General features: G+C 35.1%; 1 protein-coding gene across 1 annotated transcript in view; it reads left to right on the top strand.

Annotated features, from left to right (window-relative positions):
• The window catches only part of LOC148941953 (uncharacterized), a 152,643-nt gene that overhangs the window by 78,818 nt on the left and 54,044 nt on the right, over window positions 1–19,781 (top strand). Inside the window, exons 6-9 of the mRNA XM_089103466.1 lie at window positions 3,951–4,121; window positions 11,598–11,729; window positions 15,873–16,056; window positions 17,382–17,598. Coding sequence (XP_088959592.1) covers window positions 3,951–4,121; window positions 11,598–11,729; window positions 15,873–16,056; window positions 17,382–17,598 — 704 coding nt within the window. The remainder of the gene's footprint in view (window positions 1–3,950; window positions 4,122–11,597; window positions 11,730–15,872; window positions 16,057–17,381; window positions 17,599–19,781) is intronic.

The following is a 19,781-nucleotide window of genomic DNA, read 5'->3' as shown; positions in this document are numbered from 1 at the left end:
TATTGGTTATTGGGAAGTATACAGAAGTTTTCAGGAGGTTTTTTTTCTGATAGTGGGGGGGGGTCGGGGGTTATTTTGGAGGATCTGTCCATGAAGGGAGTTTTCATGGGGAAGGGAAATTGCCATGAAGGGGGCGCCGGACTTGCCAGCATTATTTATTGGTTATTGGGAAATATACAGACATTTTCATGGATGATTTTTTCTGGAGGGTGGGGCTGGAGGAGGGGGTTACTCGGGAGAATCTTTCCGCGGAGGATTTTTCTTTGGGGTAAGGGATATTTCGATGAAGGGGGCGCCGGATTTCCAAGCATTATTTAAAAAACGATCAGAAATTAAATTTAAAAAAAAACAAGTTTTTTTCAACTGAAAATAAGAAGCAAGATTAGAACTTAAAACGAACAGAAATTATAACGTATATGAGGGGGTTCTCCCCCAAGTCAATACCTAGCTCTTTACGCTACAGTTTTTTTTAGTGCTTTCAAAAGAGCTATCTATTCTAATTAAACGGTCTTTGTGATTCAGGGGTTTGTGAATTAAATTTTTTTTTAACTTTTAACGTAAAGAGCGTGGTATTTACTAAGGGGAAAACCCCCTCATATACGTAATAACATATACGTAATAAAAAAAAATGAAAAAACAAGCGATACGGCTCAATAGTAATCGAAACTTTTAAAAACGGAATTTTGATGTCAATAAATGTATCAAAAGAATGGGTTTATAATGCTAATTTTAAATATATAAATTTTATTAAGTTTAGTATTACTCATCAAAGGCTACGAGCCTGAGAAAATTTACCTGATTTTTTAAAGAGGGGGGAAACAACCCCTACAAGTGAAAGAATTTTAATGAAAATCACACCGTCAGATTCAGCGTATCAAAAAACCCTATTACATAGATTTCAAGCTCATATCTGCAAAAATCTACAACTTTGTATTTTTTGCCAGAAGAAAAATATACGAATATAGAAGTTAGTTACGTAAGTTAATTTGTAAATTACGTCATAACCAAATTTCGAGGCATCCATTTAGCAAATGAAAAGTAAAATTTTTATGCAAATTTTGTTTACTTATTCAATGACGGTGGGCCAAAATAAAAGCTGAATTAACTAAAAAACGATCAGAAATTAAATAAAAAAAACAAGTTTTTTAAACTGAAAGTAAAGTGCAACATGAAAACTCAAAATGGACAGAAGTTATTCCGTATATGAAAGGGGCTGTCCCCTCCTCAACGCCTCGCTCTTTACGATAAAGCTTGATTCTTTCTCACAAATTTATTTTTTAAAACAATAAAAAAACTTTAGCGTAAAGAGCGAAGCGTTGAGGAGGGGACAGCCCCTTTCATATACGGAATAATTTCTGTTCGTTTTAAGTTTTAATGTCGCTCCTTACTTTCAGTTTAAAAAACTTGTTTTTTTTATTTAATTACCAATCAAGATCGATTTTTGGCTAAAATAGTGGTAAAACTGAGGTGCTATGCGCTGTCGTTTTGTGTTCTCGATTGTAAATAAATTGGGCGAATAAAGAGGGTTGAGACCTCATACCTTATCATAAGCTTTTAATATATGAAAGCAAAGGAAGATTCCAAAATGGAGATTTCAATTTAGCTAGAATTGGTACTGAAGAACCAAAAGCAAACTCCATTCTTTCACAGACTTTAATTTCGTAAAGAAACTAAAAATTGTACCTACTATTCATATAATTTTGTACAAGGTTTAAAGCACTGTATGCTCTAAATAATTTTTAGATTTTGTTTGTACAAGATGTAGCAAGCAATACAATTACTTTGTATCTAGTCAAGCTAAATTACAAAAAAAAAAAGAAAATGAGAGAAGCATAACAAAGTTTTGTGTCTTATTTAAAACTTCCACCGTCTTCTGTTTGTTAGTTGTTGTTTTTTGCAGGCAAAAAAAGAATTAGAAAACTGGCACTTTTCAGATATTCTAAGAAACAAAACCATAGAATAATTTATAAATACTAAACCTTTTATTTTTCTAAGAGTAAGTAGCCCCGAGTTATTTTAGGGCTTTTTTATCTTAAACCACTTTTTTTCATTGGATAAAAAAAACAAGCAAAAACTGGCCAGATTTTGATGGATTTTCGCTTGTAAAAAATTGGCAAAAATTATGTTCTTATAAAAATTAAATTCAAAGTCATCCATTTCTCATAATTTGAATTTCTTCGCACGCTCCCCCCCCCCAGTTATAAAAAGAAAAGCAAAAGAGGAAACCGTTTCGCTACGTTTCATACAAATTATCGTCAGTTATCAGTTAGGTGATCATGATCTCTTTGTCCATGATAGATTTATCAGTTTTTGAAGGACATCTTTGATCATTTACATTTAAATCTTTTAAAATAAAGTGTTTATCATTCCGACTGTGGATTTTTGCGCATGAATGCTACTTTTCAAAGGTAGTTAAAAATTAATTATTAAATTAATTAAAAAATTAATTATTAATTCTGACAAACTTTTTATGTTGAATACCGTACTGGTATTATTTCCTTATCGTTTATTTGGCCCTGATACTACTTCTAGTTCATTTTACTAATTGTTACTACTTGTAAATTCATCTTCCTCGACCTCCAACGTTCCTGATTTGTTCCAAGATTGTATATTGTTCCATTTTACTTGTTAAATAAATAAATACAAAAATAAATACAAAATCAGTTGTCCAATGAGAGGGAGTGTAAGTAAAAAAAAGAACTTGGGTTATGTAAAATAGAGGTTACTGCGATTTTGGTTACCGTGAGCTTTTTGGAGGGAGTAAGTCCTTACGCTAAAATAGCTCTTGGCAGCTCAAGGAAAATTATATCCTAGTGTACAAATAATAGAATTTGGGTACATCAATTTGAGTACTTGAATCAGTATTCAAATGTTTTTTTTTTCATTTAATGTTATATCAATTTAAGACACTGTTATTTATGACACTCAAGGCACTTGCATAATTCAGGTCTGACTGAAAATATATCAAAATCAATATTGAAAATACTGTTAGTGGATCTCAAATAAATACGATTAGTGGATATCAAATAAAGGTCTTCTATGTGCACAGTAACTAATTTTAGTGACACGGATACTTCTTATGGTCGCGGTGATGGTGACTTTATGCTTAATTTGTCTCTGATCAAAGCTTATACATGGTAGGATATGTTGCACACTCTCGGCATACATTTCTTTAGCATATTATCTCAAAGTGAACTTGCTGTTTGCTTTTATATTTTGTTGCTTTATTTATATTTCCATCTCTTTAGAACAAAGATCTTGTTCTTTATATTAAAAAAAAATGTATGCTACGTGCATGTATTATGAACACGAAGCACATTCTACTGATTTGCGAATTTTCTGCTAGGACTTCCACTAAGGTTCTCTGACTTGCAGATCTCACGTATATCTGAAATCCTCGATCCATCAACAAAGATCCATTTCAGAAAATTAAATAAAAAAACAATTTTTTTTCGACTGAAAGTAAGGAGCAACATTAAAACTTAAAACGAGCAGAAGCTATCACATATATGAGAGGGTTCACCTCCTAGTCAATACCTCGCTATTTACAAAGTTCGAATCACAAATCCCTGAATCACAAAGGCCGTTTAATTAGAATAGACAGCCCTTTTGAAAGTACTAAAAAAACCTGCTGTAAAAAAAAAATACTGTAAGATTATCACAAGTTCATCAGTCTGTTCGTACAGTTTTACATTTAGTGTATAAATATTAGAATTTTAATGGTTGTTTATATGATATATATATATATATATATATATATATATATATATATATATATATATATATATATATATATATATATATATATATATATATATATATATATATATATATATATATATATATATATATATATATATATATATTATGTGATTCATATATTTAATATGTAACTCGAATATTTTAATTTTTATATTAATTGTGTATGTAGTAAATTGATAATGTTTCAGGCATATCCGCCCTTCGTCTTAGCGCAACAGGACAACAGTTACCATCACCAAGTTTAATTTCTGAAAAGGTTCATGGAGTCAATCGTGTTGCTTCTAGTTTCTTGACAAATTTTGCAGCTATATGGAGCCAATTTATCCAAAATGACATTTCAAGTCCAGCTAGTTTCTCAGGTTAGTTGTACAATTAAAAAGGTAACTCTAGTAGCTAATAGTACTGAATAGTCACTTTCCATTACATAGTATTTAATAATTACTAAGTAATTGTATAAGTATAAGTATGACAGCACTAGACCCTTAAGGTCCAAACCGGAGGTACTGATCTCCGTTTCGTGGCGCTTCAGGCAGGAAGTGCAATGGGGGGTGGGGGGTTAAGGGCCAGCCATTCCGTGCTTTCACATACCCTTCTTGTTTACCTTCTCCAAATTTCTTCAGGTACCCATTTAGAGCTGGGTTGATTCTGGCTGAGCTTACAGAGTCACGTCACTGACGCCGTCCCATACCGAATAATTGGCCACGCCAGGGATCGAACGCATGCCCCTTGGATAAAGAATTCTCAACCCTATTCAAAACTCACCGTAGTATCAAGCTACCTGATGCAAACACTGCTATGCACGCTCCTCCTGCATCAAAATCTATTCAAAGCTCCCCTCTTTACATCCTGCCAGGAAGTTACCATTTCCCTTAAAGTTTTCCTTTCGACATCCTCCCACTCCAATCGAGGACGACCTGATTTTCGTTTAGCCCTAGACGATTGGCCGAAAAGGAAAACCTTTGGCAATCTGTCATCCTTCATCCGCCGAACGTGCCTTAACCGTCTCAACCTTTCTGTCACTATAGCTCTAGAAAGCGGGATTGGACCACACTTTCCGTACAGCCTACTGTTTAAGAAAAGGTCAGCCAGTCGGGTACCCAGAACGTTCGCAATTCCTCTCGGAAACATCTAGAAAATCTTCCTCCGTTTTTCAGAGCGCCCATGCTTCAGAACCACACTTGACCCCTGTCATCACTGAGGTTCCAATATTCTATTCTTGATTCACAGACTTATCTTCCTAATCTTGATTCACAGACTGAAAAAAATATAAATGTTTTTACTTTTATAACTTTAATAAATCAAATAATATTAACATTTTGATTACTAAATATCAGTGTATGTATATTAAACTGACAATGCACATTCATTTGTATTTTTTTTTCAGTAAAGTGCAAATTATGTTCTGGCCTTGGGAAGGTATAGGGGTTTTGAACCCTACTCATGTTATTTTCTGCTCGTTTCAAATTTGACTCGGTTATGTATTGTAATTTCTATTCGTTTTAGGTTTCATTTATTTATATATGCTGATTTGCGGTAGTTTCACGCTTGGTAGATTATTTGATTTTATTTTTGCTCATTTTTGTTTAAAGGAGTTCTTTACTTTTCTATGAAAACTTATTTTGTGGAAAAAGTTTTTTTAATTAATTTCTGTTCGTTTTATATTGACATAGTCTTTTCAGGGAAAAAGAAAAAAACACATTAAATCTTTTTGTTTTTTTCAAGACTTTATAGTTTGGCCTGCTATTTGTATGCTGGAGAAAGATTTTCAGCAATTTTTAACAACATACACCCTTTTAAAAATCTGGACACAAATAGTAGTTTTTAATTAACTTTCATACCTCATATAGTTGACCTCAAATAGAAAACTTAATACCATTTGCAAAAAAAAATCTATTTACTTTTCTTTGATAGCTTGGATACACTTACGCTATTTTGGTTCGGTTAAATTTTAAGAGGAGAAGTAGCCCCGAAAGTTTGAATTTAATACTCTCAGTCGTTCTTGGGATACTGCTGAGATGCCTTATTGGGAATTAGCATTAACACAATGTATTTTCATTTCCTTAAGGCAACATTTAGTTTTTAAACATCATGGGCAAATGGGAGGGTGGGCGTGAGACGGGGACTAGTTGCACTCCAATCACTTTCGATTATTAGAATTGGCATTAGCCCTTTCTAGTTTCAATCGAATGAACCCTTTTCAAAGTTTCTACGACAACTTCTTCGATACGAAGGACCCTGGTCTAAAAAAATAAAAAAGTAATAATAACACATTGTACCCGCATCGATCTTTACTATAAAAATGTCTAAACTTCCAATCACTTTAGTTTACTTAAAAAGGCAGTGGCCCTTTCAATTTCCAATGGAATGAGTCCTATTGGAGTGTCTACGACAACGCTTTCTATAAAAACCTTATATGCCCCCGCGGCATAAATTACAACCCTTGCCCTGAGGGTTGTGAGGGGGTTGTCATCCTTAAAGGCCTAATTTCCAAAACTTTCAACTACGTTAAACAAAACGGCCATCTCAAACTTTTGTTTGGATGTATTTGGGGAAATGGTTGGCGTCAGAGGGCCGTTAGTTGCTCTCCAATCACTTTCAACTATTAAAAATGGCACTAGCCCTTTCAATTTCCCATCGAATGAGGCCTTTTGAAGTTTCTACGACAACGCTTTCTATAAAACCTTATATGCCCCAGGGCATAATTTACAACCCGTTTTAGGTTTCATTTATTTATCAATGCTGATTTGTGGTAGTTTCACGCTTGGTAGATTATTTGATTTGATTTTTTCTCATTTTTGGTTTAAGGGAGTTCTTTACTTTTCTATGAAAAACTTATTTTGTGAAAAAAGTTTTTTTAATTAATTTCTGTTCGTTTTATATTGGCATAGTCTTTTCAGGGAAAAGGAAAATAATTCTTTAAATCTTTTCGTTTTTTTAAGACTTTATAGTTTGGCCTGTTATTTGTATGCTGGAGAAAAAATTTCAGCAATTTTTAATAACATGCACCTTTTTAAAAATCTGGGCACAAATAGTAGTGTTAAATTTAGTTTCAAACCTCCTCTAGTTGACCTGAAATAGAAAACTTGACACAAAAAAATAATCCTTTTACTTTCTTTGATAGCTTGGATACACTTTCACTGTTTTGATTAGGTTAAATTTTAAGAGCAGAAGTAGCCCCGAAAGTTTGAATTTGATACCCTCAGTCGTTCTTGGGATATTGCAGAGATGCCTTATTGGGAATTAGCATTTACACAGTGCATTTTGATTTAGCCTTAAGGCAACATTTATTTTTGAACATAATGGGCAAATGGGAGGGTGGGCGTGGGAGGGGAACTAGATGCCCTCCAATCACTTTCGACTATTAGAATTGGCATTAGCCCTTTCTAGTTTCAATCGAATGAACCCTTTTCAAAGTTTCTACGACAACTCCTTCGATACGATGTGCCCTGGTCTAAAAAAAAAGAAAAAAAAGTAATAATAATACCTTGTCCACATCGATCTTTACTATAAAACTGTCAAGCCTTCCAATCACTTTCGACTATTAAAAAGGGCACTAGCCCTTTTAATTTCCAGTTGAAAGACCCTTTTTGAGTTTTTACGACAACGGTTTCTATGAGAACGCTATATGCCCCAATGGCACAAATTGCAACCTTTGCCCTGAGGATTGTGAGGGGGTTGTCATCCTCAAAGACCTAATTTCCAGAACTTTCTACTATGTTAAACAAAACGGCTGTCTCAAAATTTTGATTGGATGTATTTGGGGAAATGGTTGGCGTCAGAGGGGCGTTAGTTGCTCTCCAATCACTTTCAACTATTAGAAATGACACTAGACCTTTTAATTTCCCATCGAATGAGCTCTTTTGAAGTTTCTACGACAACACTTTCTATAAAACCTTATATGTCCCAGGGCATAGCTTACAACCCTCGCCCTGAGGTCTGTGAGGGGGTTGTCATCCTCAATGAGATAATTTCCGGACCTTTCAACTACGTTAAACAAAATGGTTATCTCAAAATTTTGATTTAGTCTGTTTGGGGAAATGATGGGCGTGAGAGGGGGGTTACTAGCCATCCAAGCACCTTTGACTGTTCAAAAGAACCTTAGCCGTTTCAATTCCCAGTCGAATGAATCCTTTTTTAAGTTTCTACTATAGAGCTTTCTATAAAAAAAATCTTATATGTCCCCGGGGAAAAACATACAACCCTTTCCTTGAGGGCTGTGGGGAGAGTGTCATCCTCAAAAACCTAATATCTGGACTTTTTAATTACGTCGAACAAAATGGCTATTTCAAAATTTTGATTGGATGTGTTTGGGGAAATGGTGGGTGTGAGAGGGATGTTAGCTACCCTCCAATAACTTTCGACTATTAAAAAGGGTACAAGCCCTTCCAATTTCCAATCGAATGAGCTCTTTTTGAAGTTTTTACAACATCACTATCTATAAAAACCTTATATGCCCCCAGGGCATAACTTACAACCCTTGCTCCGTTGGCTCTGAGGGGGTTATCATCCTCAAAGACCTAATTTCTAAAACTTTAACTACGCTGAACAAAATGGCTATCTAAAAATTTTGATTAGATGTGTTTGGAGAAATAGTGGGCGTGGAAGGGGTGTTAGTTGCCTTCCAATCACTTTCGACTATTAAAAAAGGGACTCGTCATTTCAGTTTCCAATCAAATGAGCACTTTTTGAAGTTTCTACAACATCACTACCTTTATAAACCTTATATGCCGCCAGGGCATAACTTACAACCCATGCCCCGTGGGCTCTGAGGGGGTTATCATTCTCAAATACTTAATTTCTAAAACTTTTAACAACGTTGAACAAAATGGATATTTAAAAATTTTGATTGGATGTGTTTGGATAAATGGTGGGCGTGGAAGGGGTGCTAGTTGCCTTTCAATCACTTTCGACTATTAAAAAGGGCACTAGCCATTTCAGTTTCAAATCCAATGATCTCTTTTTGTAGTTTCTACAACATAACTATCTATAAAAACATTATATCCCGCCAGGGCATAACTTACAACCCATGCCCCGAGGGATCTGAGGGGGTTATTATTCTCAAAGACTTAATTTCTAAAACTTTTAACAACGTTGAACAAAATGGATATTTAAAAATTTTGATTGGATGTGTTTGGATAAATGGTGGGCGTGGAAGGGGTGCTAGTTGCCTTTCAATAACTTTCGACTATTAAAAAGGGCACTAGCCATTTCAGTTTCAAATCCAATGAGCCCTTTTTGAAGTTTGTACGACATCGTTTTCTATAAAAAACCTTATATGCCCCCAGGGTATAACTTACAACCCTTGCCCTGATGGCTGTGGGAGAGTGTCCTCCTCAAAAACATAATTTATATCGGGAAATCAATTACGCTGAACAAAATGGCTATCTCAAAATTTTGATTAGATGTGTTTGGGGAAATGGTGGGCGAGGAAGGGGTTTTAGTTGCCTTCCAATCACTTTCAACCGTTAAAAAGGGCACACGCCACTCCAATTTCCAATCGAATGAAAATTTTTTGAAGTTTCTACGACAACTCCTTCGATACAAAATGCCCTGGTCTAAAGAAGAAAAAAATAATTAATAAATAATACATTGTGCTAACATCGTTCTTTACTTAGGCAGCGCTGTTGCGCTGCCTATGATACTACTTAGAAAAATGAAGCTGTCCACTTGATTCAGCCTTTCGTTACCCAACGAAATTTCATCTACTAATAAGGTTACTGCGCGGTTATTATTACCGCTGCAGCGGTAATTATATACTTCTGTCATTTGACTCAAAATCTGTATTCTTATCACTCTTTGACTTAAAAAATGCAAACTAAGTACGAACCTTAAATATATTATTATATATTATCTTAAATATATTAAATATATTATTATTATTTATTTCTAACCCACACTATACAGAGGTACTATATGTGGAGTATCACGAAGAAAAGCACATAAAAATGCAACGCAAATCAATATAGAATTCAAAGATTATCAGTTACAGAATAACACATACAATTCAAAAGAAACTAAAACAAAAGAGAAATAACATGAAAAGAGTGGGAAAAGAAGAAGAAAAAAACACAACCTGCAGAATCTAATAAGCAGTAATATACAGAAATATGGACAGAAGCTGTCATTATTATGATCATTATTTGATTCTTACTCACTCTTTACAATACTAAAAAATGTGGAGTGACCAAAGAGAGAAAACAAACAAATTAAGGAAAAATAACTTACGACTGAAAAAATCTGTTAAGGTGATGGTGCGGAGAAAAACAGATACAAGCGGTATTTGAAAGTTTTCTTTGCAGTGCTTCCAGTTTTACAGTAATATCAGGAACAAGAAATTTATTAATAATTGCCCGGTTTTTAGTCCAGGGTGGAAGAAACAACAAAATTTACAAAATCTAAAATAATTAATCCGGATTCTTTTTAACTCATTTTTCTTATGAAGGGGAAAAATTCCAGAAACAAAAATAATTGAATGGTTACAAAAAGTTGAGTAGAGCTTGGCCAACGCGAGTTTATTGTATTTACCTCTATTGGCAACAATCTTAGCATATCCTAATTGAATTTGCATATTAATATCTGAGACTGTGCGCTGGCGCAAGCTCGGAAGACTATTAATAATAGAAATACCAAGCCATCGAAGAGAATCTACGAGAGGGATAGTAAAGCCACTACAACGAAGGGGAGTACTAGAAGTAATCATATGTGATTACTAGTGTGAAAGACCGAATAACCTAAGGATTGCAAAATATTTTTGTTTTCCAAATGCATCATAGATTTTCCAAAGAAGGCTATGTAGGCTTTATATTTTTTTTCAAAGGATTCTATAGGAAAGATCCTGCATAAAGTTAGGAGAAAACATTCTAAATATTTGTAAGCCTTTGGTCTGTTATAGATCCTCTTCAATAGTGGCAACCTAAAGTCGATAAAATTTAGATATCACGGAATATGATTTTTTCCCTTCAAACTGTTTATCGCATCTAAGTTTTATGGAAGTAATAGCCAGATATGACTGCGATGAAAACGATTTAGGACCTTGTGGTCGGTTACGGAGGTAAAGATTAAAATAACTAAACTTAATACTAAGAGTCGTTGTCCGTGAAGCACCTTGAAAAATTGGGTAAACTAGAAAAACAAAATGAGAGGTTCTAGAAATACGGTAGAAACCTCAATATTTTGAAGGGATTTTTGACCAAAGTCCCCTTTCCCCGTGTTCGTGTCTCGTCAAGTCTATACTTAATATTCAAAAACACCAAAAATAGTATATTTGCCAAAAATGAGAGAAATTACGATATAAAGAAGGATTCTGATAGTTTTATTCTCCTCCTCAGGGGAAATTACAGCTTTCTTTAATATTTCAAAGATGAGTAGCTAAAAAGGGCTGATGAAACTTTCAGGTGGCCTTTAGATAATATTTGAAAAGATTCCTAAAAGTGTATGTCACCTGGCTGTACTGCCTCTTCCGGAATATTAAATACAACTTGTCCAGAAAGGGATAGTTTACCGTAAATTACTTGCTCTTACCTCTGACCTCAACGCAAAATTGAAAATATGCCTATCTTCATAGTTAGAATTACTGGTCATAGCCCCCTCCATTTGGGAGGAAATATACCTGTAGAAAGTCGCCATTTTAATTGCTGCAGAAAATCTGAGTTCCCACATTGTCGTTTTGTGATGGTCTATCAAAGCCTAAACATACACGTAGGGGATTATTTTTTCTCTCCTAAGTTTGTTCTGAAGGATGCTCTCCCAGGAAAACAAGACCCACCTATGAATTCCTCCTTCTCCTAGTATTTAGGCTGTTTGCACTTGTCACTGAATTTTCTATTCTCTTACAGATATGTTTGGAACTACGAGCTGCTGTACTGGCGGCAGTCAGGCGGCATGTATACCAATATTTTCGGCCGATGGCACTCAATGCCAGGATTATCAGCGTTTATCTTCGTCAAGTAGACGTAAATGTGCTCTAGGTAAGCTAAAAATTTGGTAAGCTAGGTAAGTCAAATGCCTATTTGGAACTTCAGATTTTGTAAAATTGGTTTTTAAGTGGGTCCAAAAAGCAAGTTGACTAATCCCATATCTTGGGTGTTTGATATTTTAGTATCAAACCACCTGATTGACTTACGAAACAGTTTCTTAAATATTCCCTAGAAAGAATCAATTTACTTATATATTTTAGTTAGATTATCGCATTAATCACTAAATAAACAATAATAAAATTTAAGAATTCAATTTAATTTAGATTTGATTTGAAAATTCAAAAAACAATCAGAAGCAGTTGGTTTTCACTAAAAAGAAGTAACTTTTTAAAGTGCTTTGGTTATTTGAATTTCATTAAGTCTCCTCAAAAATTTATTGAAGTAAATTTTCCGTATGTTAGCACAATTAATGATAATATTTAAAAAAAAATGTGCTATTTTCACACAACATAGTCAATACTTCAATTAATTTTTTCAGTATATTATTAAACAAATAAAAAAAAATCAACTGAAAGAAAGGGCAACATTAAAACTTAAAACGAACTTGAATCAATTTGTATGGAAGAGAAACTTCCCCTCCTCAGCCTTCGGTCTTTATGTTAAAGTCTTACAGAGCTTTAAAAATACTTCTGACTCAAAATCAACGACCTTTGTGTTTTAGCAGTCTTCTTAATGAATTGTGACAAAATTGAGACTTTAATGTAATGAGCAAGTTTTCAAGAAGGGGCAGCCCCCCTAACTTACAGAATAATTTCTAATCGTTTTCAATTTTACCGTTGCTGCTTGCCTTCAGTTGGATGCTTTTTTTATTTCATTTCTGACGGTATTACAAATTATGCCAGGAAATAACCCCCCACGTGAAATTTCCTGAAAGTTTGCCTTCTAAACCCCCCCCCCCCACCACACCACATAAAATTCTCTCCGCATAAAATCTCTCTCGCAGGAAACTCCCCAAAAGAAATTTCCTTAGATATCCCAATAACGAATTCCATATGTGAACAATGGGCAAATTGTATAATTTATAGCCCTTTCCCCAGGGGCTGTGGGAGGTAGAGTTATCCCAAAAGGCATAGTTCACGGACCTTTCAACTATGCTGAATCAAATGGCTAACTCAAAATTTCTATCTGACATCTTTGGGGAAAAAGAAGCGTGGGTGGGGAAGCAGTTACCTTCCAGTCTTTTTGGTCACTTAAAAAGGGCATACATCTTTTGATTTCCGATCTAGAACTACTGGTTCGAATAATCCCCCCTTGGAAAAAATTAAATAAACATGTATCTTTGATCTTTCTTATGGCAAAAATAAAAAAGTGCGAAACTACGCATTTTACAAATAGGAGGTCGCACTAAGATCGCTTAGCTTTTTTGGGTTGTTTCATCCCTTTTTAAAATTCAGACAAATTATCTGAGGCTCGTCACTTTTGGTGGGTAACATTGAACTTAATGAATTTCATTAGGACTCAACATAAAAAGCCCATTCTTTTCATGTATTTAGTGCTACCAAAATTCCTTTTCTCAGTATTTCGGTTGCTATTGGGCCGAGGGTGTGCGTGTAACCGAACCACCGTGTAACTGTACCACAAGCAACTGAACCCCTGTAACTGAACCATCGTGTAAATGAACCACCGTGTAACTAAACCACCGTGTAACTGAACCACCGTGCAACTTAATCCCCGTATAACTGAACCCTCGTGTAACTGAACCACCGGGCAACTGAACCCCGTTTAACTAAACCCTCGTGTAACTAAACCCCCGTGCAACTCAACCCCCATGTAACTGAATCCCCGTGCAACTGAACCACCGTACAATTGAACCTCCGTGCAACTGAACCACCGTGCAACTGAACCACCGTGCAACTGAACCGTCGTGCAACTGAACCACTGCACCGAAGCAGGTAATTAACCGTTTTAAAACCAAACGATAAACAACTACGAGCGTAGAAAATAACACAAAATGAAAACAACAAAATAAGCAAAATGGTTAAAAAATTACAGTTTGTTGATGGCGAGAGCCACCGTTCCCCCCCCCCCCCCTCCCCCGCAAAAAGCATCCCTTAAGGAAAATACCCCGCGGAAAATAACACCTCACGGGAAATAACCCCCTCCGAGAAAAGACCTATCCGTGGAAAATCCCCCCCCCCCCAAAAAAAAATACCTCTTGCGGTTGGTTAGTCTCCAATCACTTTCGGCTTATAAAAAAAAACTAGAAGTGCCAGGGGATTATCAAACAATTTCTTCTTCCATCCTCCTGTCGTATCTCCCTTAGAGCTAATTCTGTATTTATTTGAAGGCTCAATGAGAGCTGAGATGTTTTGGCATCAAAATGCACCCTTTGAGGTATCTCCCTCTCTTTCTAGCTACAAAATAATCAGATGACCCCATTGCCAGTTCCTTTTTAAGTTTTTTTTTATTTGTCTATCTCTTACGGGTTGCATGTTGCTTTCGTATAAAAGCAGAAATTTTGTGCTTGGGGGTTTTCTAGATGATTCTTCAGTCAAAGGCATTTCTGTCACGGAAGGAACGAGAGCAAGACTAAAGCATAAATTCAGCGTTCCAACTTCCCTTGGAACATATCAAATAAAATGAACAAAAACACGACTCAAAGAAGGTTTTTAAATTTTGAAAACCATAATTTCCGCGAGGGGGGAGGGGGGTGTTTTCCAGGTGATGAGGTTTCCGTGGGTGGATGAGGGGAAATTTTTGGCGGGGAGGGGGGGGTTCAGTTAAAGGGGGTTCAGTTGCTTGAGGGTTCAGTAGCACGAGGGTTCAGTGGCAGGGGGGTCCAGTTGCAAGGGGGTTCAATTGCACGGTGGTTCAGTTACGCGGTGGTTCAGTTACAGGGGTTCAGTTGCTTGGGGTTCAGTTACACGGTGGTTCAGTTACAATGGAACCTGGGCCGAGACATTCATCACTTATGGCTCCTTACTATGACCTCTTTCATAAAAAAAAACCAGCGATCTGTCATCTTTGACAATTTCTACGCTCTTTATTTAGTTAATAGATTAGGCAACTGACTCACCCAATGACAAATCCAAAAAAATTAAATAAAAAAAAAAAAAAAAAAAAATTTACGTTCGAAGTCGAAATTAATCTAAATTTTACCCTGAATAGAAAAGGCCTACTTCTAAGATATTTTTATCAAATACGTAGAGTATTTTTCAACTTCAATTCGGACTATATTGTGCTAGAAAATATAATTTTCCGTGTGGCTTTATCTTTATCTTGTAGTTTTATTTTGAAAACAAATTCCTGAAAGAAGAATCTACAAATGATAATTCTACTTCTAAAAACTCACTGGAACACCAGGCCACCTGAGACCAACACAGCTGCGCACGCTCCCCTTCCTCTCCAAGTAAATCAAATAAACCATAAAATAAACTTTCGGATAAATCTGTCATATCAGGTACTTGCACAGAAATTATTTATTGTGTTGTTGTTGGCTTATTTTTTTTTGGGGGGGGGGGAGGGGGAAGGGGGCTGGAGGGGTGATTAAAGCACGAAAATACTAAGAATAGATTATTTTTATGGACAATTAAAGAAATTAATGAGGAATTCATAAAAATCTAGATTTTTAAATTTTTACGCTGTTTGACAAATTCTTCTTTTCAAAAAAAATTCCTACCCTTGTGATTGATAATCACGTTTAGCAAAAAGATGGGCTAAGGCCAGACATTTCAAGAGTTGAGATTTTCTTCTTAAAGGGTCTAAGGTTTGGCCTTGCTAAACGTAAGATACTGTAGAAAAAGGAGAGTCTCAAATTTGTGTAAGCTTTCCTGCTGGAGGAGGGGTTTGACACTTCTCCTACTCATATCTGAGGTTCATGTTACCCAAGGTGGAGGTTGTAGGAGGCTTTGAACCTCATACTTACCTGCTTGCATGCCTTTTTAGGTTGATTTTGGGTTGATGAATCCTATACAACGTGTAACCCTATAAGAGGTGCTCAACCGTCTACCATGATAACAATAATAATAGATTTCTTTATAATAAAGAATCAGATACATCAACTGTTAGAAGTCAAACGTTCTAAAAAAATTTGTTATAGTTCTTATGCTACACACTTTCGACCAAGAAAAAAGTTAGAAGAAAAATAATACTGAGATCCCCTTATTCCACCAATAATTATGTCTGATTTTCCAGGACCCAGAGAAGCCCTTAATACTATGACTTCGTATCTTGACGGTTCTTCCGTTTATGGAACCTTAGATGGCGATGAAAGCGAGTTGCGTTTGTTCGAACAAGGTCTGATGAAGACAAGTCCTGGAGACTTAGTCCCTCTTATGGCAGATGGAACTGTCTGCAATCCGCGCAGTCCCAACTCAACGTAATTATAATTTTTATGTAGTTAAATTAAATTATTTTTTACACTATCAATAATATTGTCAGTGATCGCAGGCAATATAGCCAGCTAAGCGCTTTAGGATGTAATTAATAATGTTTCAGTTTAAAGTTAATTGTTATAGAATCAACCCAGACACGTACGCAAGTCGGTGAGCCTGTACACCTCCCCTTCCCATATTCTCATGACTTTTAAAAAAAATTTCATTTTAATTCTTGAATTTTCTGTTTAATTTGTCTTCTATTTCTAATTTTTTTTTCTTGATTCTCGCAGGGGAAGCATTTTTTGGGCCCCTGTCCAATCCCTAAAGCTCTAATGGTTTTGATGTTTATCCAAAATTGATTTTATTTTTCACTAAATTTTGTCTTGACTGTATGGTCAAGTGTGGCTTGTGAATAATTCTCAAGTGCTTCAGCAATCAAAAATTGAATTGAAAGTTAAAAGGTAAAAACCATTGGAGGGGGGAAAGCTGCTCAATCGAGCAGCTCGATTCGAGCTGCTCAATCGAGCGATTGGACCAACTTTCCCATTCTATGGAGATGGTCAGAGTAAGTGGTATTTCAAAAATCCATCTGTATCGAAACGTGTATCTAACTATATACTTAGAATAACCTGCAGAAATGGAAAAACGTAGGAATATACAGCTTAGAAAATACTACGGTATACAAGTTTTTAATCTCATATATAAGTTTGAGTAGGGAAGGTCCTTTTTTATATATTTTTAATGTCTGTGTAGTTTTTTTTGTTTGCTTTCAACACTAGGATAATAATGACAACACTGTAATAATAATGACAACACTGCAATAATTCAAAAGCAGGAAATACTTATTTAAAAAAGCAAATTTTTATTACCATTCGAGAAGCTGCACACAAATTATATTCTAATTTTTAAGCGCGAAGGAGGACAAAACACATATGGAAAGAAAGAAAAGCTTTTAAGTATGTAAGGAACATCTAATAGGTGCCAAGGCCGTACCCATGATTTTCCTTCGGAGGGGGTTTTACTCAAAGTTTTTTTTTTTTGGGGGGGGGGGGCTGTTTACGCAAAAAAACTTCAAAAAATGCATACAAAATTTGTTTATATCCATGTTTCTTACGTTTTTGCGAGTCAAAATAAAATTTTGGGAGGGGGTTCAAACCCCCCTAGCATCCCTCTGGGTACGGCCCTGGTAGGTGCTATAAAACCGGTGGATTTAAGAGTAACTGGACACTTTGTACTGATTCTCCTTTTCATTATTTATCCGAGACCAGATTTTACGTTTTGATTTTAAGAAGGGCTGATCAAGCTCATTAGGTTGAACATTTTTTAGGTGCTACAAAACAGGTGATTTGAGAGTGAATGGACATCCTGCACTGATTGCACTACATACTTTATTTATCCGAGAGCACAATCGACTTGTTCAAAAGTTATCCCAGATTAACCCGCTATGGGATGATGATACTCTATATGAAGAAGCAAGAAGGATAAACATTGCAGCTATTCAGCATATAACTTACAAGGAATTTTTACCGGCGATTCTCGGAGAGGTAAAGTTTATTAATACTGCACTGTTAAATGAGACTTTCTGAAGACGTTTTGACCAAGTCTACTTTTTGTATAGGTTCCAAAGGATTGTTTACCTCTTAAAGTTAAACACTCGCCTAGAAAAAGATCAAAACCTGGGAAAGAAAAATAAGTTTATCGTTTATTGAATATTTGTTTTTAAATTGTTATTCGTTATCGTTTATTGAATAATATCGTTTTATCCTAATTTTCATTTATTTTTATTGGATGACGAATATTGTTTGTATAGCCATTCTGGAAATATTTGGAATTAAATAAAACTTAAAGAGGAATTTGACATTACAATTTGCCTAAACCTAACCTAAAATACACTTAAAAGCATACCTCGTGTCCATAAGGAAACGGCGAAAATTTTTGAGGGTTTTTTTTCATTAGAATTGTGCTCACTAACTTCTTTCCCAAGAAGTTCTTCTTTCCCTAACTTCAACCCAAGCCACGACAGGCCTTGTCCTTGGATAATTTTTTTAAGATTTTCCTTATTTTTTCTTTTAATATGGTATAATGTAAATGATTAATGTTTACTCAAACCTGTCCCCATCACTCCGCAAAGACTGACGGATCTCTACACAACAATCTCGTGTTTATTCGCTAATATTAGACCTTCAAGGCAAAAAAAAGGTATTTCAGTTCAACCATGAAGTGATCATTTTATATCCAGTAAGTTGGTTCAAATTCAAATGTAATTCAATTCAAAATGTAAATTCAAATGATGTCATCTTGAGTCTTCGTGCCAAAACTTGAATTCATAGCCAACCCGGTTAAATCACTGACAGTCTCAAAACTGACAAGTTTACCTCCTTTTTATTGGGAGAAGTCAGGTCGTCGCTTTTACACATGAGTCAGGTCAAGTTTAACTTTTTGATTAGGTCTTTTTTTTGTCAATTGATCAGGTTAAGTTTAACTTTTTGTCGATTTTATTGACAAAATTTCATGGAAGAACACAGTAAGCTAAAAACTCAGCACATTCTATTGATAATTTTCAAACCACAAATTGTAGCAGATAACAGTTCAAAACACACTTGTAAGAAATCTTGTGACTCAAAATATTTGCTCTTTTTATTGGCTTAAAATTTCACATCGAGAGCCAATCAGCTTTTAAAAAGGGCATTATAAGGCTTCCTTTTCTGACGTAAGTTTGAAGATCTATGGGATTGGCACGTGAAACACGTCCCAGACTTAAACCGAGCGTTGGTTTATCATGCAATTATGAGAAAGTAATTTTTTTCTATTTCTTCAAACTATTTTCCTTTCTTTTTCTGTTCTCAAGGCACACAATTTCCTAGATTGCCAAAAATGTGACAAATTTTCCGTCTCATTTTCAAATGCTCGTTAATTATAATCACATTTTTCAGTTTTTTTCCGCTCTCGTGTAAAATGTATGTCGAGTAGTATCAGGCTTTATGGATTGCCCCAGCTGAAGCAAGAAAAGGGAAAAACATATTTTAGAAAAATTGTGTAAATACCAAGCGGAAAATGAATGGATCCGACCGATTCTAGTGTGCTTTGTTCTGGCGGGTATGAATGTTATCTTGACAAAAATGCTACATAACGGTTTTTGAACAACTGTGGCCGATTTATATTTTAAACACATAACAATGACACATAACATCGGTTTTCTTATGAGGTGTTGAAAAGTTTAAACCTGTACTTTTTCTTTGAATTCTTTTCTTATTATTTTTTTTTTTAGTTTTATCTTTGAATTTTAAATTTTGGTTATATTTGTATCATTGTAAATTGGATTAAAATATTTTAGATTTTTCTGGGGATTTCATATACTAAATTAATATGAACCAGTTCTATTAGTTTCATCAATCATTTAAGAGTACGTCCTGGGCGGGACAAATACACAATAATTTATTTCGGGCTGGTTAAAAACATTAAACTCTTGGTAGCAGGAAAAACTATTAAAAAACATAAGAGAATATTGAAAAAATGAAAATTTTGATCATTTTAGGGTTGCATCGGGGCCGTATCCCCCCTCCAAATACAAGCCTCATTGGTACTTTCTTAATGAAAGAAGTCTTCATAAGGACAAATTGAATGAAAAGACAAATTCTACAGTGTTATAAATTCTATTTATTGACTTTGAATCTGTCGAACAAATAAAAAATTCTGTCCAAAGAAATTGTTGAGTGAAGATAATGGA

This window comes from Artemia sp. Qi Xiang Cuo, chromosome 17, assembly GCF_049724085.1.
Source record: "Artemia sp. Qi Xiang Cuo chromosome 17, ASM4972408v1, whole genome shotgun sequence".
NCBI lineage: Eukaryota > Metazoa > Arthropoda > Branchiopoda > Anostraca > Artemiidae > Artemia > Artemia sp. Qi Xiang Cuo.
Note: the sequence above shows the minus strand (reverse complement) of the source record. Positions and strands in the feature narration are given on the sequence as shown.